The following is a 26533-nucleotide window of genomic DNA, read 5'->3' as shown; positions in this document are numbered from 1 at the left end:
TGACAGCATAATTGTGATTGACTCTTGACGTTAAGTCACTTGTGCATCAAATCACTTGCTTTTAACAAGTTAATCTACTTCTTGCTTTCAGAAATGACATCGCCTTCAATCAGTCCAATTTATTCCAATCAGGAAAGAGATTGCAAATCAGCAAGAATGATGAGTTATTTCATAAAGAGACTCTGGCTCCACTTACATAAACCTTTAAAGGGTAGAAGCAACAGTGCTGCCACAGTGGTGACGAGAGACAAAGTGGTTAAGCTGCATATTGTTCAGTGAAGGTGGGAAGTCAATCCCATTAGACTTATTGCATAATAATAACTAGGAAATATCAGTTTTATTGTCTTGATGGTTTAACCTGAACGAGTATTTTTACTTTTAGGGGTAAAAGTTTGGGAGGAAAAATGTGCAATAAAATAAAACTGTAAGTCTGTCTCTTTGCGTCGTCTAAGATGGCAACTAAATGTGCTTTATTATCATCATAAAAAGCAGCATGCGATGGCATTCACCACACAATAACTAGGTTTCTTGCCTGTTGGCACAGAATAAATCAACAAGATTACATTTGGTACCAAGTTTCTTATTCTGAGCTGTAAAACAGACAGTTTTAATCCTCAAAACCTGTTTGGGTTTTAATATCCAGGCACCGAAATACTGAATCTAAAAACAGAGAGAAGCCGCCACATCAAGTGTGTCATCCGTCTGCTGACAGAGATACCACGTCTCCTGATGACTACACCAGGGCGCAAATTTATGCACTGTAAAAAAAAAAGAGTCATGCAGGAATTTAGTCGAAACAACTCATCTTTTGTTCAGCTTTATATTTAATTCTGACTCAAGAAATGTTGGCTTAAAATAAAAAGTTGAATACATTAATTTTTGTTTTAAATTAGGAGAGTTTCAAAGCATTAGCACTTCCAGGTTTGGTTAAAAAAATTTCCTGTGAATATTAATTCATGTTAAAATAAAGTCTGTATGTTCAATGTGATAAAAATAAAAACTATTCATTCTGATTATCCAAAACCTTATGGACCTGAATGTACAGTTAAGTCCATGAGTTTCTGGACAATGACCCATATTTTTGTATTTTTGCCTCTGCAGCCCCAAGGATTTTAAATCAAACAACCAGCATCTGATTGAAGTGCAGACTTTGAATTCAAGGCGTCTGACAAATTAGCATTAACTGTTTAGGAATTAGATCCATTCTTATGCACAGTGCTCTATTTTCAGAGGCTCAAACGTAATTGGACTGACAAGTATTTTCATGGCCAGGTGAGGCCTGTTCCCTTGTTATTTGTTAACAAATGAAGCACATGCAAGATCTGAACTTTATTCTAAGTTTTGAACTTGCATTCTGTAGCCGTTTCCTGAAACTTGGAGAATGAGGTCCGGAGAGACCTCATTCTTCCTTCACTTACACAGTCATGTCGGTGTAAGTGAAGGAAGCCATCTGTTTTTTTAAAAAACTGTTTTTTAATAAAAACTTTAGGAATTATTTCAGTTTTCGAATCCGTTCAATTTTATTTGATTAAGGCCAAACAGTCACCTTAAGACTGTTTATATTGTACGGTTATTCAGAGAAAACCCCAACAATCAGACAGCCCACTGTGAGCTAGCAATTGTAAAAACACCTCTGCAGGTCTAGAAAGTATTTGAACAGATGCCATAAAGATTTAGTTGTGCAGATTGATGTGAAAAGAAAAGTATGGAAGGAGAGAAACAGCTTATGATCCAAAGCAAGCCACAATATCTGCCAAACATGGAGGAGGCAGTGTCATGGTATGGGCATATGCTACTTCCACTGGCCTTTGTTGATGATGCGATGCAGCAGGATGAGTTATGAAGTCTGCAGGGCTATACTCTCTGCTCACATTCAGCCATGGACAGCGCTTTACAGTGCAAATGGACAATGATCCCCATTGCACGCTGCAAAAAGCAACCCAAAAGTTTTTCAAGGCAAAGAAATTAGATCATCTTTAATGGCCAAGTCAGACATTTGATCTCAACCCAACAGAGCATGCTTTTCAGTTATTAAATACAAAACTGACGTCAAAGACCCACAAACAAGCAGCGACTCAGGGTGACTATAGTAAAAGCCCAGCAGAGCATCTCAAAGGAGGAACCAGGAAGGATTTTCATCCAAGTATTAAAAATAATCTTTATCTTTAAAGTTATGTTAGTTTGTCCAATTACTTTTGAGCGTCTGAAAATAGGGAATTATATTATAAAAATGGCCGTAATTCGCGAACAGTTCATGCAGTACTTTTATAAAATCCCTGGAATTAAAGTTGAAAGTCCGGACTTCAATCACATCTTGGTTGTTTAATTTTAGATCCTCTGTGGTGGTGTACAGAGACAAAATTACAAACAAAAAATGGGTCAAATGTCCAAAAACACTTACTGCATCTTAGGCTCACTGATCTGTGTTATAAAACGGCTTCAACTGCTGCAATTGTAAGTAAACCCTAAAATACACCAGGCACAGCTGCAGTGCATTCTGACACAGCCACCGGAGCTGATCGCGCCCACTCAAGACAATGCTTACTATTCCACCAGATGCACTGGGGTGCGTTTCAGAAGGGTCCCAGAAGCAGATCTACCTGTCAGTAAAGTAGTAGTCATGGCGCAGATGTCACTGAAAATAGCCTACATATCCAGAGCAACAGAGGCTCTCCTCATATTAGTTTACAGTATTCTGAGAACACACCGAGGTCTTAATAGATTTGTTCAGCTTTACAGATTAGAGTAAAGAGCAAGTCTAATTATCATGCACCTCCTCAGCTTCAACAAGGACTTAACTGAAATCTGGTGTCTGAACCTTTCCCGTAATCTTGATTGGCAGCTTTGAGAATGCTTTCAGATATATTAAATACAGACCTGTATGGTAGTCTCTTATTAATACGACCCACTGATCAAAATGCTGCTTTCAGTGAACCCCAATATCCATCAGCCTGCTAAGGTCAGAAAAAAATGAAAAGGCTTATATGAAGATTTAAGGCAGTCATTTTATTGTGTATTCATTTAAATTTGGGGCTGCGAGATGAACCCAAAGGGCCGCTGGAATCTAGACGAGATTGGGTCATTAAAAATTTAACACTTCATTAACACGATCTTGGAATGATTTATGAAAGAAAATTATTTTTTCAACACAAGTTGCCCACGATTTTATGTAATATGTGTGTATGTGTGCAGCTGTCCTCTTTATTCATAAATTAACATACCAAAAACAGAAGAAAGCAAATAGAAATCTTTTGATTATTGGTTTAAAATAGGCTTTTGTAGATATATTTAAATGTGAATTATTGCAAAATGATGGATTTATCACCTCATACCAACTTTTATTGTATTTCATCAACAAATCTAAAAAATTTATTAACTATAAGAACTTTGAATTTACCCAAAAAGTAAAAGAAATCTCAGAGGTTGACTCTAAGAGTCTAAGAGTCCTCCAAAGACACATCCAAAACCCTTAAATGAATTCAAGTTGTCTCATGAATTTAGACAAAAATATGGAACAAAACTTTGTTTTTGAATTGCATGTAACTGCATGGCAAATTGTAGAAACGCTGTTCATGAGAGCATGTTGATGAGAGGTTCTTCATTTTCAATAGCACTGAACACTGCACAAAATGCATTTTCCATCTTACAATACGTATAAATAAACAGAAGGTCTATTTATATCTGTTCAAAAAGGTCAGAAAAAACCTCTCCTACTGAGTTTGTCCACAGGACCTTGATCTTTTGTCATTTCCTAAGTTGGTAACAATGAGTAGGCAAAAAGAGGTTGCATTTCAAAAAAGTGACAACAAAAATAACATATGGGGGCATTGTTAAGGCACATATTTTGAGGTCAGATGAAAAAAAAAAGCAAAAAAAAAAAAGGCCAAACTCTTCAGTTATAATGCAACAGTCTGGATCTACAAAAAGAAAGGCTAAGCTCCTGATCCATGTAAGCTTTCTACCATGAAGAACAGTCAGTTGTATCCTTCCTCTTATAAGGATTCAGGAAAGAATACATGGAGTGATATCATGCAAACTGTTGATGACAACCTGCTTCAAAGTGCTCAAGATCTTTGATTAGGATGACTTTCAGCAACCTGTGAAATAAGCAGTGAATTGGCTGTGGAGTGGGTAAGCCATAATTTCAGTTCTGCTAAAAATGATGAATAATAGAATATCTTGAAAATGGCTTTTTACAGCACTGGCTTAGTAGGATTGACCTTGAGCAAATGTGTAATTTTCACCACACTGCAGGCTCTCAACAAATAAAATATAGTAGATTTTCTACTTAGCTGGTAGCAATGCACTAAATAATGTGAGAGGAGTCATCAGGCTGAATGCATTTTTAAACTGCTTAATAGTCACTACTACATCATTAGACGTGTCCTCAAGACTTACAGGGACTACAACCATCTTTAATCTTCAGAAATAATAAAGTGTTGCAAAACACTGTCTATCCACAGACAGCCATAGAAACAGCTGCCAAACTCCTAACTGCCTCTGCATGTTTATTTTTTCCTGCTTATGGGAATTTTTGACGCCCCTAAAGAGGTTTTAGTCAGAACCACAGGAAAATCACCACTGTTCAAATCTTTTTAATTGAGGTTTCATTTACTTAAGTATAATGGGGCTTTTGTTTATCAAATTGTCATAAAAAAAAAGAGGAACAGAATTATGTTGAATTTGCGCAATTGCTAAAAACAATCTCATGCTTACTGCTGCATTTACTGTCACCCCCAAAGGTGCATCCTAAGTCAGGAAAAACCCTCCACTGTAATTCCAGCAGCAATCCGTTTTCCAGAACAACATTTTGCCATGATGACACATGCAGAGACTCATACCGCAAAGCATGCAATTCACACCAGCTGTGCTATCATAGCTGGTATGAATTGTATTTAGGGTGCAATGCTAGTGAACCTGCAATACAAACCTCAATAATCTTGTCTTGTGATTGCCTTTTTCCATGCTACACTGCCATCCCACTTCACTAACATAGCTGGCCATGTGACGGAGAGACGTTGTAAAAGTTAAGTACAGAAACTCAGTTCATGGACGTAAACACAAACACGTCAAGGGGATTATGTGACAGCCAAGTCAGATAAAGAGAGGACTCCCTTCAGCTGTGTAACTGCAGGGACAACTCTGCTAGTTAAGCTTTGTGTTGGAACAGACAGTTTAAGTGTCCTACATGTTGTTTTAAACAGTCGATGCAAAGAGCAGGAGGATGAAGAGGACGGTTAGTCTTTTGGAGTCGTCAGTAGCTCCAGGTTAAAGGATGATAGTCTTGTTAAAGCATTTATGTTTAAAAGGTCCCTCAAGTAAAGCCTGGAGTGGAAATAGTATGGTCTGGTTTGTTTTTTTGTTCCTTCACTGATTTCATTGTGATCAAGTAATCATGCATGTGATAAAATGAGGTTCATTTCCTAATTTCCTCCTATGGATCCCACTTAAATTACGAGGTATGGACCGAAACTGTGGATCTCCAAAGCTGTGGATTTGTTACCCCCATAAATGTACAAAATTGAGTACGACAACTGAGATTTGCATGAGGAAACAGGAAGAAGTACCAGAGCCAAAGTGTGATCGCATGGAAGCAGACTCCTCATGGTTTAAAGGCAAGCTGAGAACAGATCTGTCTATCTATAAAATAACTTTGCTTTATGATGTAGTGACATTTAATGTAGCCATAAATACCTTAAAGTTCAACTTGGATTCCTATCCGCTAGGATTTTTAGCTGCAGGGGTGTATAAAGCCCTGACTGACAGGCCTGAAAAAGAATTTAAGAGCTCAGACACCTCATGGAACGAAGTAATGAGCCATCTTTTGAGCCGCAGACATTTTCTGTAAGTGGCCTCGAACACAAAGTCCATTCACTTCATGGAACATTATCAAACTTGTGACGTTATTGAGGAACTGTCTCGCCTCTCAATAAAATATGAACCCTATTCCCCCCACAGGCAAAATCACTCGTTATTTGGATGAACTGAGGAACTGTCTAAAGACGTGAAAATGATTTCCAATGACAGCTCGCTTCAGCTAAATGACTAATCACACAGCGGAATAAAAATAGCTGACTGTTAGATTGGGAGAACTAGTGAATACTGAAACACGATCGTAATACCTCAGAGGCACAAATGCTTTTATTATCCCTCAGATACTCGATGAAAGATGGGACAAATGTGGGCAGGGTTTGTACCCTCTTGATGATTCATATCTTACAAACTATGATTTAAAGATGATTGCTGCTGTACTTACAGGCAATACAAGACATAAGAGCCCTGCAATCAAGGTAGGCCCGCGACACTTAGACATAATAGTAACAGACCGGATTTAGCCACAGCTTAGGTGTGGAAAATTTTGCTCTACAGCATCCCGAACAGAAATTATATTTGACCTTGAAATGATAAGAACACATTAAGAAACAAATATTGGGAAAAGCACTGTTCTGTCTGTGTTGTTGTTTTCTGTCTAATTTGCCAGCAGCATGGTGTGGATGAAGTTTCCCTCCTCATTCAGCTCTGCATAAGGTTTACTGTTCCCTCGGTGATAATGATGCCTGATGGACTATGACAGACCAGACCACGCAATATCAGCTCCTAGTGCTAGCAATCAATTTCAGACGGCGGCAGGGTCTGTGCTGGGGTGTCCATCTTTCTAATTTGATTTGTTATCCCGTCGGACAGTTGTTACAGCAATCATCGCAGCGATCACTCCTCCGACCACGACCCCGGCCTGCGGCTCCCCTCCCAAAATCCTCCCAGGACTATTCCGGCATTTTGACAATTCTCAGCCAAATTCAAAGGTTGCAACAAAATTTCTCTTAATTGCACCACCGCGCCCTCTGTCACTCTCTCCTCTAGCCGCTGGCTGTCACCTTTGACCTCATGCATAACTCCCATCCCACCCAACCTTCTCGCCTCCTGTACCGAAATACTTTTCCCGCCGCATCTGAAATGTTTGGACATCCCATAATTTTGTAATTCGCCCCTGACTACAGCTGTTGGCAGGGTGGCAAGCCAGCCGCGCCCCAGTTAATCATAGATTACTTTATCTGGGCCATTCCAAATCCTCATGTGTAATGCAGTGCTACCTCAGCAGCAAGTAATCACTGCCCCCCACCTTCCCCCTTTCCATCCCAAACACACACATACACACACTTCTCCTCCTCACTTTCTCTCCAAGCCCCTGATTTGTCTCTTGCCTGTCCCTCTCTTCTAAATTTCTCCTCTCCCATTCCTCATCTCTTTCTTCTGTCTATGCATGATTGGACATTCTCATCAAACATTCATGAGCCAAACTGGTCCCAAAATGTAATATCAGAGTATTAGCAACTCTTATTTCATTTGTTAAAGCCTTGGCCATGTCTGTGTGCTATTACGCACAGTATTCATAGTCGAGTATTCATAGCTGAAAACTGGATCCCAGTCACAATGTGGCATGAAATATGACGGACAACAGGTTCCAGCTGATTCCTCGCCAAAAGCAAGGGGTCCGTCTACCCAATATGACAAAGAACGCAAGGGCAGGCGGTATTAAAAGAGCATGTAATGGACAGTAATAAAAGAGAGCAATGGAGAAAATTGGATAAGGCCTGGCGATAGAAAAAATAAGAAAAAGAGCAGCAAATAGAGAGTCCAAGGGAGAGCAGAAGGGTGGTGAGAGCAGCTGCTGAAAAAGAATAGACCTGAGCCACAGCAGCAACCGGCTGCAGCTTTCCATTAAGATAAATTATACTTTTAAATAGAACTTGAGATAAAAACATTAAGAACAATTATTGATAGCGACCTCTTTTACGTAAGGTTTAAAAGAATCTGAATCACAGACATAACATATTTACAGTCACTTTATTAGGTACATCTTGGGTTGGAATCACTGTTGTCTTCAGAGCTGTCTTAACTCTTCACAGCACAGATTCAACAAGGTGCTGGAAAATTCCTCAGAGAATTCGGTCCACACTGACATGATACCATCACACTGATGATGGTTTCTCAGCTGCAAATCCCTGATGTGAATCTCCCATTTCACAACACCCCAAATGTGCTCATAAAAGGATTTGGACATGGTCAGCAACAATACTTGCGTTTAATCAATTGCAGGTTCAATGCATTGAGTGTTCAGAGATGCTTGGCTGTAATGAATGCTTATTTGAGTCACTGTTGTCTTCCTATTAGGTCAAAGCATTCTCGACTGACCTCTGGCATCAACAAGTCCTCTTTATCCAGAAAACTGCCACTCACTGGATATTTTTTTCTTTCCTCAGATCATTCTCTGTAAACCCTAGAGATGACTATGCGGGAAAACCCCAGTTTGAGCTTCAGCAGGTGTTTTAATCATGTCCACAAGCTTAATTCCACTAAGTTGCTGCTTGGTTATAGATTTATTACATATATGTGATGACAATCAGTTGAACTGGTTGACCTTGTTCAACTAAGTTTTGTCAAATATGGATCTGACAGCATTTCAATGAGAAAGTAAGGCTGGAGACTTAACAGCTAACAGCCTCACTAGCTTGTTTACCAAAGTGTATCCATAGTTTACCGATTCATGGTGTCTCTGTGGACTATGATGTTTGCAGACAACACTGATGATCAGCAATGAGACTTGGGAGCAGGCAGAAGAGAGGATGGACAGGTAAAGGTATGCTCTGGAGATAAGAGGAATGAGTCAGTGGAAACAAGACCGGATGGAAGTGTGTGATGAGAAGGAGGCAGGCAGAAAGGTGAAGATGCACAGATCAGAGGTAATAAAGGTAGATGAGTTCAGATACCTGGGGTCAAGCATTCTGAGCAGTGGACAGTACAAAAGAGGGGTTAAGAAGTGAGTGCAGGCAGGGTGGAGTGGGTGGAGATGAGTGCCAGGGGTGATTTGTGAAAGAAGGATAGCAGCAAGAGTGAAAGGGAACGTTTACAAGATTAGTGAGACCTTCTGTGATGTATAGTTTGGTAACGGTGGCCCTGACAAAAAGGCAGAAGATGGAGATGAAGATTTTTGTTGGGAGTCACAAACACAGAGGCAGAGAGATAAGGCTGAGATGGTTTGGACATGTGCGGGAGGGGGGGGGGGGGGGGGCAGTGGATATACTGGACAAAAGGTGTTAAAAATGGAGCTGCCAGGTGGGAGGAAAAGAGAAAGACCACAGAGAAGAGTCATGGAAGAAGTGAAGGAGGACATGCAGAGGGTCAGCTCAGTGTTTTAGTAAGACTGCTGAATAGATGAAATGACAGTTAAAGTGGCCACATCACTAATAAAAACCATCTAAAATGATAAAATGTTGTAAGTTATATTAAAATGTGGACCTTTTACAGGAGTGATGAGGCAGAAAAAAAGCTATGGAGACCAAAAAACATTTCTGTATCAGGCTGGAAAACATGTTGCTGTTGAACATTTTAATATGGAAGTCTATGAGGAGTGAGTCAATTTTGGGGCAAGCCTCAAGAGGCTATTCGAGGAACTCCAAAGAGAGGTTGCCACTTGACATACACTAGTGTTTTTCACATCCTAGAAAGCCAGAAAACAGTCTTAGTAAAAAAAATCTTTCCAATTCTCATGCAAATAAGACTGTTGGGCGCAGAGAAAGTGTTTCTACTGCTGATTTCTTATTACTGAGAGAGAGACAAGGGAGATGTTTGACCCATGCTGGGCTGCGCAGCCTTGAGCAGAACAACATTAGTTAAAATGTCACACACTGTGTGGATTCAGGCGTCAGAGCCACTGTTGCAGAGCATTTTTTTTTCCCCCTTTCTTTTTCTTTTTTTAAAGCACGGCACAAAAATAGCAGCCAAATTATTCTGAAGGAGATGTGGGTCAATATTGAAGTTTCTCTCCCAGGTATGAGAAAGAGTGAAGATAAGTAGTGGGGAAATGTTCCTGTGGTGTAAACAGGGTGACGCATTGCTTGTGTCAAGCGGATTCATGGAGACTTAACGCTGTTTTATTAAGAAAGCAGATAATAAAGCGTTACACTGTGATCATAAGACCATAATCTACCAATACAGTTTTATAATGTTGCTTTCCTTGCTGCAGCAAAGTTATGCTATCGTATATTTTAACTGCTATTGATTTCAATGTGACACTGAGGTTGGCAGACACTGTTGGCTATAGCGTTCAAAGCAGTGCTGGACTTGCATGCATGTGTAAAACATTTTTTTGTCGGGCCAATTTTGCTTTAAGTCATCATTATGACTATTGCCTGCTCTTTAAACCATCCCTCATCCAAACCTCTTTATGTATTACAGCTTAAGTCAGCAATCCTCTGCGCACACACACACACACACACACACACACACACACACACACACACACACACACACACACACACAGTCACTACAATTTCCATTTAATCCATGTACAAGGCTGGAGCTTTCACAGACAATAACACACAGACAAAGAAGAATCTGACTGTGGGCCTCACCAACAAGCCTACTTAGGCTATTGCAGACAGAGAGCAACAATGCGACGCAGTGTTATTTTTGTTATAACACTAGAATAAGTTGTCCAGCGCTATGCATCCAGTAGCCAGGCTGAATGTTAAACTGAACTAAATCCATAAATGAAGGAGGGCATGGGCTGAATGCAGAAAAAGCACAAAAATCTACTGAGGTCTTGATGTAATGTAGGCAAAGCCTTATTTTCCACTTTAGTATGTTGGTGCTCTCGTCGCCGCCAGCTTCAAGACCGGCAAAATTAGCATCTAGGCCAACAGGTGAGGGGCTGTTAGAAATACAGTGCCTCAGAAGTGACCGACTAGATGTTGTGGGAAGAGGATATAAAGTAAAGGGATGAAAGCAGCTTTTTTTTCCCTTTCCCACAACCATGATCCAACTCCACCAATTGAGCTTAATTACCATTAGCTGACCACTTGATTATCATATCAATAAAGACTGTGAAATCAAATGAGGCACAGACCACTGTGCAGCGTTCCACCGAATATTTGCATGTTTAGCAGGATATTACGAAACGCCAAGTGTTTTCCAGGACACTTTGTGCAAGCGTTTGTTATTTGAATTTCATCAGAAGCCCTAAAAGCAAGTAATCCTCATGCATTGGTGCATTCATTCCCCCCGAGGATTAATTCTAAAGAGGTACTCGCTCACTGATGTTCAGGCTGCTTCTCTGATATGGTTAGCCGGGGAAGCAGCGAGCTCTGTGTCTGCAACGACCGTTTCCTCACAACCAGAAAGCAAGAGATTTGTGTTGCTGGAACTAACTTGACTCAGCCACATTTAGGTTTGCGAAATCAAAGAGGACATTGGGGGGAATAAACGCGCGTGTGCAAGAGAGGAAAATGCGGACTTTTATGTCAAAGAACGGGGTCCGATGGAGTTTGTCATATTGTTTTTGTCTCATTTCCTCCCAAAGAACACACTCCCTTGGAATAAGTGGGCTACGATTCAGTGTCACTCTGTGTCTCAGCATGAAATCATTGAGGAATGCAATTATCACTTTGCCCAACAGACATTTCTCTGAAATGAAAGAGAACAATTGGGAACGTAAGGGGAAGGGAGGGGGGTGTATGTGTATAAATAGGGAGGGGGTGTAACAGCAGCTAATGCGCGCCCTAGTCCCTGCTCTAAACTTCAAACTTACTTTTTGTTAAATTACTTCAATCCTAATCCGCCAGCGTACATCGTGGGTCAAGAGTTTGACACATTAACTTCCCTTTCTTTCTTTTATTTTATATTTAACTTTAAAGTTGGTCCAATAATTGCATGTTTTCTATGGTTTTATGACTCTTAAGAGCCACTATTTTCTCTATTATGACCTTTAAATGATCCACTCAAAGTGCTACTGCCAAGGCTACTATTGTGTGCTCCATTTCCCTTGGCAGTCCTTACCCAAAATTCATTCCCTGAACAATAATTCTCACGGAAATATTAAAGCTGTTTAATAGGAATGGGATCAGATTGCTTTGGCCTACACTTGAGGTCATTTTGGCTCATTAGAACGGGAGTGCAAATTTTAAGAGCAGGCTGCTTTTGAAGGCAAGGCAGTCGAGGCATTTCATGCCGAGCTGGGCAGGTACCAAACTGTCACCACGGTGCTCAGCGAGAGGTAAACTGTCACCTCCTTACTATTAAAAGAACTCCCTTGAGAAAGAAAGAGGGAGGGAAGGAGAGTGTACAAACTCAGCCACAAATAAACAGGAAAGAACGAGCTTCCACACCTTTGGGTGACAAGAGCTGCTTCCTTTTTCCTTAGTGTACATGAGACTCTAAGGTCAAGGCTATTTGAACAATGCATTAATAATAGAGCATCCAGCAATTAGTGCCATGTAAAAAAAATTGTGTTATTTGACAGAATGGGAAAATTTTCATTATTCAACAAGGTTATTTGGCTGCATTTGAAGCAAAACAGGTGTAATATTTAAATATTTATTAAAGAACTCCATAATAATGTTTACCTATGTGCCACAGTGATTAAATTAAGAACGCAGACACAAAGACAAGCCCTTTAGCTCAGATACGCACACGCAGCTGAGGCTATCTTTGGCTGTACACTGTACTGAATGTGCTTGGCAAGCAGGCTGATGAAAGGTAACTGCAGGAGAAGAACTCATTATAGATTGTGATTCAAACATAAAAGGTTGCTGTGTCTTTTTCTCCCCAAGAATAACTTCATCTGATTCTTTTTTGCATCCGTGTATACAAATGTCATTTTTTAACAGCTCATTTCAGAAGATTGGATTTGAAACAACCTTTCTAGATCGCGCAATGGCTAAACTGAATTTGGCAACACTTTCAGAAGCATGACTGACTGATGACACAGGATCTCTGACTTCTAGTCAGACACAAAAATTAACAAACCTAGCAGTAAATTCCCTTTGGATACTAGCCATTTACACGCTGCCACGTGAAGTCACCCATGCACACATGCGAACGCACGCAAACACAATGTCCACATACTCAATGCGCACATGCACGGACACACAAACTGAAAGTGAGCGTAGCTGCAGAGCTGCACCCCGAGGGCTGGTCTGTTGATTAATGAGGGGAGGAAGGTAAGAAGAGGAGGCTGAAGCAGAAGTGTTAATGGAGCTATGACAGATTCCTCTAGGCCTGTTGTTTTATAGGTGAGTCTCCAGTGTATCTGCACAAAGTAGCAAAAAGCTACTACAGAGGACTGTAAAGTCCCACTCTAATTTCGGGGAGAGATGCTGATCAAATAGACTTGGATATGGAGCAACATACTATAGCCATTATTTAAGGAATACATGTATCTGTGAACACCTTATTAGATTATTATAGCTCTTATTTTCAGCCACAAGACAAGCTCGAGTTTAAAGCAAAATTCATTTCACTGAGACATCTCTACAACATTCTCTTGTAAAACACTTCTGAGAGACATACCTTGGGTTAAATGACAGCACATTGAGTGATTCTACAGGAACATCCAATCTGTTCATGACTTGAGGCAGTTTGGAGGAGAATCTCAATAAATTGCTATTCTTTATTGAGATTTTCTCTAAAAGTATCACTTGAAAGAAAGATGTGATCTAGAATGGATATATTATCGCTAAATAGACTAAACCAAGAAGAGATGGGAACATGCTGTCTTTACGCTAAGGTAAAGATAGATGGGTAGATGGGATGGTTTGCCATTTATTTAATATATATTTATCTGTGTTAGCTTGATTGGTTTAAGCTTCTATTGCATTGACTTTTTCTAAATGGTCTTTGCACAGCAGCATTAATTTACCACAATAGAGAATAAGGTTGGCAAAGGTTATAAAGCTAATTAATACTTCATTCAAAATCAGAAATGCAGCTCTCATTGTGACAATAGATATTTTTTTTAAAGTATATAACATGCCTGGATCATGCATTTGCAATTTTCATGGAAATTCATGCGATTATAAATATATTATAGAAGTATTGTAGTGTTGTAGTATTGAGTAAGTATTGTGGCATAGATTCAACAAGGTGGTGGAAACATTCCTCAGAGATCTCGGTCTATGATGGCATAACAGTTACTACAGTTTTGTATTGTAGGCTCCACATCTATGATGACACTCTCCTGTTCGACCACATCCCAAAGGTGCTCTGTTGGATCGAGATCTGGTGACATTTGCATAAGCTATGCTGTTCGTCATATTCAAGAAACCAATTTGAGATGACTCGAGCTTTGAGGACGGGCACATTATCCTGCTGAAAGGAGCCATCAGTAGATGGGTACACTGTGGTCATAAAGGGATGGGCCAGCAGGCACTTCGGGACCAAAAGTGCACCAAGAAAATATCACCCACTTTCTTATACCAACGCTATCAGCCTGAACTGTTGATACAAGACAGCACTGATTCATGCTTTTATAATGTTTATGCCAAATTCTAACCCTACAATCTGAATATTGCAGCAGAAATCAAGACTCAGGCTGGGCAACTTTTTTACGATCTTCTACTGTGTGTCTTCTACACACAGTAGAAGCCCATCTGTTTCAAAGTTGTGCAGTTATGCAGAACTTTAAGACATAAATCACCTTTATTTCCGATTCTGATGATGAGTTTGAACTTTAGCAGGTCATCTTGACCATTTCTAAATGGTTAATTGCATTGAATTGCTCTTATGTGATTGGCTGATTATATATTTGCGTTAAAAAGCAGCTGAATGGGAGTAACTAATAAAGTTTCCGGTGAGTATATATAGAAGACTTTTCAGTCTGGGTTAAAGTGCTAGACACAGTCCAGCAGACAATCTAACGTCATATATATATAGAGAGAGAAAAAAGGAGTAGCAGAAAAAAAGCAGTGTTGATATAATGGATATTTGTAACAAAAAAAACCTTTCTGCTGGTTGTAATCATTCGAGTGGCTTTAATGACAAACTAGTTATAGCATTCGTCCCCTACCATGACAAAAACCTCTTTTGATAATTAGGAACAACTGAAATCAATAATGTGAAAATATTTAAGTGAAGTCCTGGCAAAGATTTATTCATGACTATTCGTGACTATATAATAGAGGCCCATTTTTCAGCATGAATAATGATTGTTGGGCTGTTGTTCCCCATATCTTGTTAGAGACGCAATTCATCAGGGCCAATAAGAGGTGGCGATTTGTCTTCGGGGTTTATCTGATGGAGGAAGCTGATGAAAACCAATGGAAATGAACACACAACGTATGGCTCTGTATATCTGTGAGTCAATGCACTGAGTCCAAAATGATCTATCACAAAAAAGAGGAGCTAAAAGTAGGCTGCATGCACCCACAAGGCACAAATAAAATCATAAGCAAAACTAGTCATATTAAAAATCCTCTGTCTTCTTCAGCTCCAATTTCCTTTGGCAATCAGAGACGAAGTGCAGAATGCGGCTAATTTTTGCCCACTGGATGTAAAGAATGACTGATTTGCTAATTGATATAACCTGACTTCATTGCACAACCTCAGCCACATTTATCCATGTTGTTTGGAAGTCTCAATTGCTGCAAGTCTAACACAGCTGACAGTGTATTTTCTACGCTCCACTGACAAGTACAGTTCCTGGGATGAAAAATCTCCTGACATCCACCATTCTGGACAGCCTGTCATTGTTAATAGTGAGTGCATGGAAGTGGCAAGATCCTATCTTAAATGGCTGTGCCATCTTGGACAATAGACACATTGTTCTCCACTCCTTTGCTTCTGCTTTGGTGGGTGCTTGTGTGGCAATAAGGGGAGGGGGACATACCCACACACCATCACAATACATGCTTTCCACATAAAGGCCACTGATACTGGACACAAATACCCACTTGTAAGTCAAAAACAGCGGCGACTGAGAAAGGAGGGACGTTGATAACAGCTAATGGAGGGAGTGACTGTACGCTGAGATGGGTAGAGAGTCCAGAGGAGTACTTAAAGAGTAACAACTCTTCTCTTCTTTTATATTAAGTGTTTAAAAAAAGAGCAAAAGTGCTTTGTTTGTGTTGTTAGCGTCTTTATCCCTGTGCACTTTAAGCTGCAAGCGAAGCATTTGTTTTTGTTTTACTAAAGATGTGGTTTGGTAGCACAGAGGAAATTTTATTCCAAAAGAAAAACACAATCCCATTCGCCTTGTGCTTATATGCTTCTACCAGCCAGTACAAATCAATATCTGTCCAGAGCTATAGATTTAATATATAACCACTTTGAAAGAATTTCATATGTTTAGATTAGTGTCTCTAATTCAAGACCCAACCAAAAGTGAAATACGGCCACAATCTTCTGTGCTGTTGAGTTGTGGCTCTGAATGATGGCCAGAAAAGTAAGTTGATGTTTGACCTTTTGGACATAATTTTATCCAGTTAGACCATTTTCAGAGATATTGCTGTAGCAAGAGTACAAATCTTTGAGTCATAGCCAAAAATCTTGTTTTAGCACGGCCTTAACATGGATGACCAACTTATAATTAGTTCATTGTTAAAACCAAGTAAACAGTTGTGCCACATTTTAAGAAGATGTACTAAATTTGATGGATGGAAAACCTTAAAATGCAATACCTCTGATCACAGCTGTTGATAGAAAGCAGGCATAAAATGGTCCAAAAGCAGCTCGTCACATGTGAGATGGTGAAACTGGAGAGTGTCTTGTTATATTTGAAGAAAAAAAAAAAGGTTGCTTTTGTTGGACGAAACAATGAAATTGCTAATCTTTTCAGCTCTGAATGGAAATTCCCGTTCAGCTCTATTTCCAGCCTTCGTTTCTTGCCCAGTGTTGCAAATACGGATGGATTCACAAATGTTACATTTATCCCATGAGTAAGCATTCATGATTAGTGTCTAACCCCCGAGCCAGTGCGGCTGATGGAAGTATTACTCCATGTAATGTCATGCGTTCAATCACAACAAATTATTCCTCTCTGTCAGTTTCTAACAAATCTTTCCGTTGTCTTTTCTATCAAACACTGAAATCTAATTCCCCCCACCAACACCAAAGGTGGTGAAAATCTAAGACGCAATAAACTCCGGCAGTTGTTACTTGTTTGCTTGTTTTTTCGAGTTTCTAGATCGCAAAGGGTTATTTGCAACAAAACAAACTGTATGCATGCACAAGATTGCAAAATGGTTCACTCATAAAAAACTCATTTTAAGACCTCAAATCACTTCTGCAAATCTATAAACAGGACTGTATTCATCTTTTTGCAAATGATATCCTTGTGCTAGGATGATGAATAACTTAAGCTCTCAGTCTGCAGCCCAGATTATTGGTTTACTGATTATTTGTTTATATTCAGACTTTTTGGTTGATTGTTTTTTCACTCCTCATTCCGGACCAGACATAATGCATTTTTAATGTGTTTTCTGCTTTGACATTTAATGCTGTGCTTGGACCAAGGCACTCTCAAAAATACACTTAGATGGCATTAGAGCTGTCCCTCTCAATTTTATTACTGCTATTATGACGTGCACGAACAGCAAAGCTTATATATTATTTGTGCTTTAAAGATCGAAGTTAGTTTGCGGGGTCCAATCTTTTTATTTGTGCTTAAATTTAAAGGTGAAAGTTGACCAATTGTGCAGTCCGGGACAACGAAGGTACGCTCGCTGATTTTAATTTCCAACAGCACTCTTAATCTCAGGAACTTATTCCAGCTTACTGAATGAATATGTGTAATGTGAATGGGGTCATTTGTTGTCACATACCCGCAGAGAATTATAACTCCTTACACTCACTCAGCTCTGTGCAGCTTTATATCGTCTTCCAGCTAACTGTTTTGCCTTGGCTGCTCTCAGTAGAGAGGAAAAAAAACATGATAATGACAGTACGCTTGTTCAATGTGAGCGGCTACTTTAACCTAACATGCAGTCATGTGATCTAGTGCTAACAAAAGAAAATTAAGGTTTTATGAAAAAGAAGTCATTTGTTGTTGTTTTTTTCATGTGGTAAGAACCAATACTATTTAAAGGAAGTGAGAAGCACTCTGTGTCCTCTTAAAGTACTACCCAACTACCTGTGAGCCAGGATCTGTTCTACAGCTTCTTTGAAGTGTCAAAACATGTTTGTGAATACAGAGACTGGCAGACAAACTCACCTCCAGCAAACTTAAATTGACCGCTTTTGCTAAGACTCAAAGTAAAGTTGGACAGACGCAGAGGGGAGGAGAAAAATATTCACAAGTTGACCTTTTATATTTACCGCAGTGTTCCTAAGCTTGGGAAACGTACTGTACTGAGACTGACACACAAATTACTCAAAGGTCACCTTATTCAGCCTTTCAAGAGGAGTCCATCCCACTGATAGCATCAGCCGTTTTTTACTGAAAGGAAACAAAGAACCTGTTTTGATGACAGAAATATCGCTACTGCTGTTTCTTAGACGCTGCTAGATTTTGCTTTTCTCTGCACTGAAGCACTTCACTTGTTTCTGGCTCTTGTAAGGATTTAGTTTATTTTCATGTTGTAAAAAAAATAAAAAATACTGTATGGTACAAAGCCACAGGATTAAAATTAATTGAGAATCCACACACTGTTCTCTGGCAGCAGATTGTTTACTTGTTTGTCGGGTGCATGTGTGTGCCAATTCAATGTCGAACCAAGCCAACTTGGTGTGTGTGTGTCTGTGTGTGTGTGCCTTTGCACTGTGTCAGGGGGAATAGCCTGTTGGGGTTATGGAGGGTGCAGCGCGGGGTGATGAATAGGATGCTTTTGTGCTCGGCCCCACAGCTGTCTACAAACCAGTGAAGGAGAGAAAGGTGAGGGAGAAAGGGGGTAAGGTAAGAGAGATAGCCAAATAAAGGGGAAGAAAAGAGCAAGGGAGATAAAATAGCGCAGAGGAGATGAGAGCGTCACTGCTCCGCATGGGGAGTACAGGTGAGATACTGGGAGCTGAGAGGTGAGAGAATGGGTTTAGAGGTGAGGAAGAGAGGTGGGGAAGGGGGGATGTGAGAAAGGAAAGGAAAGAGCGACTGCTTGTGCATTCAAGAACACTGCACCGTTGTCTCTTCAGCCAACACAGAGACAAAGACGTTGGCTAATGTAGGAAATCGTTGACATTCATGTGCATGGACAAAAACAAAAAATGCCTCCAAAACAATAAGAAAAAAAGAGGGCGAGAGAGGAAGCAGACCTGACCTCATGGCCTCAACCTTCACACATGATGGGGTTTGAAAATGAGCCAATCATAGTGAGTGATGCTGATGAGTTCGGCCAAAGCTGTTGGTGTTGCTGTGGCCACTTTAACACCTATCACATAAGGACAACCACTGGACTGTTTCTAATAATAAAAAATTTTTTTTTAAAAAAGTAAAATACATTTTAAATGGCACTGCATTACAATAGAGGCCGATGTGGGAGCACCAGAAGGTCAACTGTGATGCAAAGTCTTGATATGTGATATTTCAGAGACCTTTAAAGCACTTAAAACATTAAACAAGCATCACATGAGAAGGAAAACACCAGAAACCTTTCCGACCTTAGACTTAAAGCAGAGCAGAGACAGTTCGCAAAAAAAAGAAAGAAAAAAAAAGCTGCCTGCTGACAGGCAGGGCTCGATATATTTTCAGAGCTGAGCATCAGAAATTGTCAACTGTCAACTTGTGTCAAGTATTTTTGACCAAGTAGATCCTTATTTACATCCACTTTTAGATTTCACTGTAGCAACATTCTCGAGAGGCTGTTTCACCAATGTTTATGCAACCCCAAATTCAAAATAGTTAGGACACAGAATGCAATGATGTGCAAATCCCATAAACTAAATATTTTATTCACAGTCGAACACAGAAAACATATCAAATGCTTAAGTCTTTCATTTTAAGTATTGGCTCATTTTGAGTTTGATGGCAACAACACGTCTCAAAAAAGCTGGAAAAGTAGGTGGTACTAAAAAGAAACAGCTTGAAAGTAACTGGCTTACTTAGCAATCGGTCAGTAACATGATCTACCAAAGCCTGGATCTACAGATGGTGGCTCAATTTCAGATGTTCCTCAACTTAAAATTGCAAAGACTTTGAATATCTTATCATGTAAAGTACATAATATCAGCAAGAGAGTCCAAGAATCTGGAGAAATCTCTGTGCGCAAAGGCTGAAAATCAATATCTGTGATGTTCGGTCTCTCAAGCGGCAAAGGGTGTTTTCATGGAAATCACTGCATGGGATCAGGAACACTGTGTATATCCATATATGCAGGTTAAAGCTCATAGAAAACATGAACTAAAGAGAAGAGAGACCATCTGGCTTGTTCAGCGCTCAGTTTAAAAGCCTGCATCTCTGATGGTATGGAGGTGCATTAGTGCCTGTGGACTTGGCAACACATTGGCACATCTGGAAAAGCACCATCCGTGCTGAAAGGTATATACAGGTTTAGAGCAACATATGCTCTCATCTCTTTCAGGGAAGGCATTTCATACTTCAGCAAGAAAATGTTAAACTGCATACCGCACGTATTACAACAGCATACCTTTGTAGTAGAAGAGTGTGGATGATGAAATGACCTACCTGCAGTCCTAGACCAGTTGTAAACATCTGGCATATCGTGAAATGAAAAAAATATAACAACAAAACCCAGGACTGTTGAGCAGGTAGAGTCTTATATCAGACGAAAACTTAACTGCAAAAGTCCAGCAGCTGCTCTCCTAAGTTACCAAACTTTTGCAGACTGTTGGTTAAAGTAGAGGGGACGCTGCACAGCTGTAAACGCGACCCTGTCCAACCTTTTGAGATTCATTGATGCCATCACATTTAAATCCCCCTTATATTTTTCATAAAATGGTACATTTTCTCAGCTCAAATTATGTTCTCTATGTTCTGTTTTTAATAAAATGTGAGTTTATGAGACTTGAAAATCATTGCACTCCATTTTTAATTACATTTTACACAGCTTTTTGGGGACGCAATTTGGGTTGTACATTTAGCATTCAAGAATATACTTTAATACAATGAAAACTGCCTTAGTGATCACTAAAAATGTCTAAAAGGCATCAGTCCCAGTTCTTCACATGTGTAGACACTGTCGTGTTGTCTGACAGTATTAAGTGGAACAACTGTTAGACAGTTTGCTCAAATAAAACAAAGGCTCTGCATGTTCTGGTAAGCTGCAGCAGGAATGCAGTTGGAGAAAATGTGAACAGAAGTAAATATAAATAAAGAAAAATACTGCAAAATACTGAAATAAGTATTCTTATTACTTCAGAGCTGTGTGTAATTGCACTGAAATGAGGTCCATTATGTAGATTTGCCTGTATTTTATTGATGAAGAACCCAAAGAAGCAAAGAGATAAATACATCTCTCTATCCAAATACGTGTATTCATTTACCCTTCTAATCTGACTCTCTGTACAGTACGTTCCTCGTGTGTTCTGTTTTACATACATAAACATTACTGAGGTGTTGAGTCATCGATAACAGGAAGAAAATTGAAAAAATAATGAATTAAGCTTAATAGAATCTCTGGTTTATGTTGAGAAAAGCTGCAAAACAACTTTTTTTTTACATTTCTAGACAACTGTGAATAACATTTTCATTTTCATCCCTCTCCAAATCCTCCCAAGAACACTTAAAATAATGCAACAGAAAAAGAAGAAAAATCGCCTGTTGATTCAGGCACACAGATGCCTGATCCTGCTCGCTCTTGTTGTTTTGTTCTGCCTGTTTCCGAATGAGAATTGTCCTGGAATAACTAACCCTAGCGTGGACAGATAAATGCATTCCATCTTCCCACACCAGGGTGCTCTGAGGCGATCGCAGCATGACTTTTCTATGATGAAACAGCAGCAAGCGGTGGAGGGCTGAGGGAGTGGGCGAGCAGGACACAAACTGCTTTTCTCCACAAACAGCAGGATGAGATGCGGAGCTGGCAGCGATATGGCATCCATACCACGAGCTCAGCCAACACAGCATGCGTCCTCACACTTGCTTTGCAAAGTCATAGGCTATCCACATCTTCTGACCACATTTGACTAATAGCATATGCGCGAAATAAACACACTGAGTCAACTGAGCTGTGTACGAGCAGGCGGATTTGCATGTTAACAACGAGAAATGTCTCGCGCCTTCATTTGTTTCGTGCGGCTTGTAAAGCGACTGTTACTATCAAAGAGTAATCAAAGATATCCTGAACAGCAGCAAACAATGGCAGAACAGTGTTGATGAAGCCAGGTGATGATGAGGGGAGGCAGACATCATTAGCCCCCATCATCACACTTCATCAGAGTAGAGGGAGTGTGCCCGCTCTGTTAGCGTAATGAGCTGGAAGTATGAACAAAAGCAGATGGCTTTATGAGTCAGACAATAAGGCACTCATAATTGAATCTATATCATTCATTTCAATTTAAGCAGTCAAGCCATTTTTCCTCCTTTCTGTATCTCAATAGAAATCCTTAATCAATGCATTGAGGAGCTGCCATCATAGTGAATCAGGCGCACTTCAATGAGACTTTTCAATTCTGCTGGGAATAATTCATGAAGGCTGAAAGAGAGGTAAAGTACAGCGCAGCCTGTGCTGTATGATAAAGGTAGGAACAAGTATTTCCCATCTTAACATCTGTATGAAAGAGTGTTTATTTTTACCATACATCATCCATAAAGGGACTAACATTACCTTATTACACACAGGAATGTATGCCATATGACGAATCGTACTATAACGTTACATATTTTTTATATCCCTATAATCTACTGATTAAATCTACCAAGTTGGTTACCCTTTCTTCGAGCTTATACATTCATAAGACTAGTTGCAGGCTAACATTCTGGAAGAAAACCAAGTTATGGCTGACAACAAGCACAGGGTATGATTCACAAACCCCTGGCACATGACACCGGCTGTCAATCACCCAGACTTTACCATCACCTCCAAAGTATTTGTGCAGAAAGCACCGAGTGAAACTTGGCGGCTGCTGGAGCTTCTCTAATCTGTTTTCCCTCTTGAAGAGCTCACAGCAGGACGCTTTGCCCGTGGAGCAATTAAAGCCTCTTTCTTAATCCAGCTGCCCTTGACTGCAAACAACTGGAAGTCCTCTTCCCTTTCCTTCCTTCCTCCTCCTACACTACCTCCTCCTTCTGTTTCTCCTCCGCCTCGCTATACAGCAAGTGCAACAGTACTCACCCCCAGTTTCTTACTCCGTATCCTCACGTATCCCTGCTTGACTATATCGTTGAAGTTAGAAGCCATGGTGAGAGGGAAGCTGGCGGCTTCCTGTCCGAAAGAAGGAAAAAGAAAAGAAAAATAAAGTAACCTCTCTCTTTCTCTCTTTTTTTAATTTTGAGTAGCGGAATCTTTTACTTGAGGCTCGGTCCGTGTGACATCCAGCAGGAGGAGAGCGAGAGGTGGGCAACCTGCTCCGGTGTCAGCCAGTATGACGCTTGGGTTGGCCGGCTTCAGCGGCGCGATCCATCCGGGAGAGGAGGGAGATACCATTCGTCAGCTGATTCACTTCAGCCGGAGAGGAGAGCAGAGGCGCGCTTCCTGGACCACACCACCACGCACCGGCGAGGGGGGCGTGGAGGATATGTGCTGAGGAAGGTGGTGGTGGGGGTCATTTTTATTTAGTTTCATATTAAAAGCCCACTTTGTTCAAAAACGAAATCCCCTTCCTCTCGCTTTCCCTTTTGCAATCGTTGTAATTCAAAAAGTCACTTAGTGGGAGTCATACCTACTGTGATTAATATCCCCGAGGAATCAGTGGAAACTGTAATGGTTGTCTACTGGATTAGTTGGCATTAGTCCAAAATGCTGGACTCTATTTCCTCTGTTAGTCTATTTTAGCAGGACTAAGCTCCCAGTCTCAGAATATTGTGCTCATTTTATTGTAGCCTTATAAAATAATGTTTTTCATGACAGGCAGCACGATCTTTAACCCTTTATGGTTTACTCATGGAAACACATGGAAATTCAAAATTTCACCCCTAGAGCATCTTACATGACTTTTTTTTTTTTTACTTGTGTGCCTTTTTCCAATTGTATTTTAATTTTTATGGCAAATCTAGTTCAGTGAAATAACCATAATATGGTTCCTCAGCCCCTTTTAGGGTATACGTTTTTCCAAAAAGTGTGTATATACAAAACATAGAAAAACACATTAATTTAAAGTAACGTTTATTTAAGAGCATTTTCTTTTCATTCACAATGGAAATGTCCAAAACTGTTAAAGCATATTAAAGCACAGCCCTGACCAGTCATAGGCAGCTGCCTCGCAGTAACATAGTAACATGCTGTATCATGGTAACATGATATTTTCTTCAAAGATTTAAGTTCATTTCAGGTCACCTACTGAACTGAGCATGTGTATACACCTTAATACAGGCTGTTCTATTTTATGGCACAGCACTTGATAGGTTGACTTCCATAAAAGAGCCAAGCAGACAGCTGCAAAAGAAAAACAGGTTTTTGTCAATATCCAGCCAGAATTGAAGGAAAACAATAACACTGAAGTGTTGAGCTACTGAAAACAAAATACACTGACATGGGAATTGTAAATATATGACAAGTTAAAAAACAACAACATAATAACTACTGATGGGACCAATTTTTCCTAAATAAATTACAAATACCCAATTACTAAATTAATTTAAAATAATAACACTAAGTAAAAATAAACACCATTATGTGCAATTTAAGTAGTTAAACTATAAGATCATCAGAAAAAAGATCCCACTGTACCCTTTCTAGTCTGAAAATGTTGAAAATTGGTTACATTTCTCATCCGATCACTGTATAGTGTTATAGAAATTAGAGGAAACATCCAAATATACCATTTACTGGTCTATATTTTAATAGTGTATTTTTGTTAGTAAATAACACATTTATGGCTCCTTAAATGTATCTGGTGGGTGCCTAAAAATGGACTATCACTGTTATGGTAGGTAAACAGGGCACACGATCAAATATGGTGCCACCATTTTTATGTTACAAATATCACTCATTTCTAGAAATCCAGCATTAACAACACCCATCTCAACATTTATAATAATTATTTAACTGTATAATGCATGGGTTTCATCAGTTTACCACAATTGGTTTCGATGCTATGACCACAATTGTGGTAGGTGTAAAAAACCCAGTTTCCCAAATTCTTGAAAAACTCCGGAGTTCAAAATGCTCCAGGCCACTGCTGATTGGTCAGATCCATTAACGTCCCTATCACATTGCCTGATCTTTGCTGGTTGGTCAATCCAAATTTCAATGTCTGTTTAAGTTCCTTGCCCATATTTTCTTGGATTAAATAAATAGCTCAGCCTTCATCTTACAAATAAAAGGCTAAATTTACTCCTATGACTCCATTTATTTTAATAATTATAACAGAATTATAATATAGTCTTTTTAATGATTCTCACCAAAAATGGTTGATATCCCGATGTCATCTTCCTGATGAAAACTGTGCTACTAGACCAAAAACTGAACCGTAGAGTGTAGAATAGAGGTAAATAAGGAGTTAAATGTATATTCTTTAAAACAACGACAATTAATATGTTTGGTACATTGTTGTGTACAGTGACTGCTGAAGACAGTCATCAACACGTCTCCTCCAAGTACACAGACTAACATAACCAGCCTGTTTAAAAAGCAAAACCACAAACAAACAAAACATTATGTACATTTTTTTTCATCTAAATTCTATTTCATTTGTGACACGATGAAACTAACATTGGACTCTCCGAATCTGTGATCCTGTGATGTCGGCATCAACTCGGGAATGCTCTTACATACGTGAGTCAGCTCAGAGGGACCTGTTAGCTCGTATGACAGACCTGAGAGAATGAGGTTGAGACAATAATGAGGTGCTGATTGTTTCTTTGCCTTATTCATTCTATAAAGAAACTTCTTATAAAGATATGGTAAAAAGCCATTCTTGAACACAAACTTTCACTTAAAAGCAAGTCAAACAAGGATGTTTAGGCAACGTTGAAGGTGTGACCATCGTGGTAACATCTGCAACCTCAAACGTACATTTTTAAACTGTTTTTCAACCACAGCTAGATGTTGAGAAAAGGCTGCCAGCCCACATTTATTAAGTGTTTTCTGGGTTGTAACTTCAGATTTTTCTTTCTTTTCTTCTTTTTTTAACATTAAGTTAAGTTAGTCTGTTTTAGTTAGTTTTGAAAGTTGCACGCTACCTAAAATTGTTTACAGTAAAACCTTTTCCTTATTTCCTAACGTGAAACACGAATTGTTACGCCTTTATCCTAGTGTACCTTCCAATACAAGTATTTTTAGATAAATAAACGTACAGAGTCACCAGCAGGTTTGCAAAGTTTAACTTCTTTTCATCCTTTTTAAAAAAATCACCTTTAGGGTTGCATCAGGAAGGGCATCCAGTGTAAAACGCTGCCAAATCAAACAGGGGGAGCTACCTTTGTGAGGGAAGAGAGCAGCAAAAAAGTAGCGTCTTTTTCTGTTTCTTATATCAGTTAATAGAGAGGGAAAAAAAACAGCAGAGTAACCAGTTCAAGTGATTATTTGTTGCTAACCCCATATAATAGATATCAGGTTGTGACTCAACAACAATTAGCCAAAACTGATTTACCTGCAATATCTTGATGTTCCTTTGTTCTGTACAGACTTGGACTGTTTTAGTCATTATAGGCATTTGCCATTCATCCTTTTTATCATTAAATTCATGTATAAGCTGGTGCTCAAGGTCAAGA

The 26533-nt window shown here is 39.5% G+C and overlaps 1 protein-coding gene across 1 annotated transcript in view; it reads right to left on the bottom strand.

Moving 5' to 3' along the window:
* The window catches only part of dok6 (docking protein 6), a gene marked incomplete at its 5' end in the record, with an annotated part of 58775 nt that extends 35469 nt beyond the window's left edge, over nucleotides 1-23306 (bottom strand). The window contains 2 exons of the mRNA XM_080865817.1: nucleotides 22995-23084; nucleotides 23172-23306. Of these exons, the coding sequence (XP_080721943.1) occupies nucleotides 22995-23084; nucleotides 23172-23306 (225 nt within the window). The remainder of the gene's footprint in view (nucleotides 1-22994; nucleotides 23085-23171) is intronic.
* Between the last annotated feature and the right edge of the window lie 3227 nt (nucleotides 23307-26533).

This window comes from Rhamphochromis sp. 'chilingali' (genome assembly GCF_963969265.1).
Source record: "Rhamphochromis sp. 'chilingali' genome assembly, chromosome: 18".
Lineage (NCBI taxonomy): Eukaryota > Metazoa > Chordata > Actinopteri > Cichliformes > Cichlidae > Rhamphochromis > Rhamphochromis sp. 'chilingali'.
This window is presented reverse-complemented; position numbering and strand designations above follow the sequence as displayed.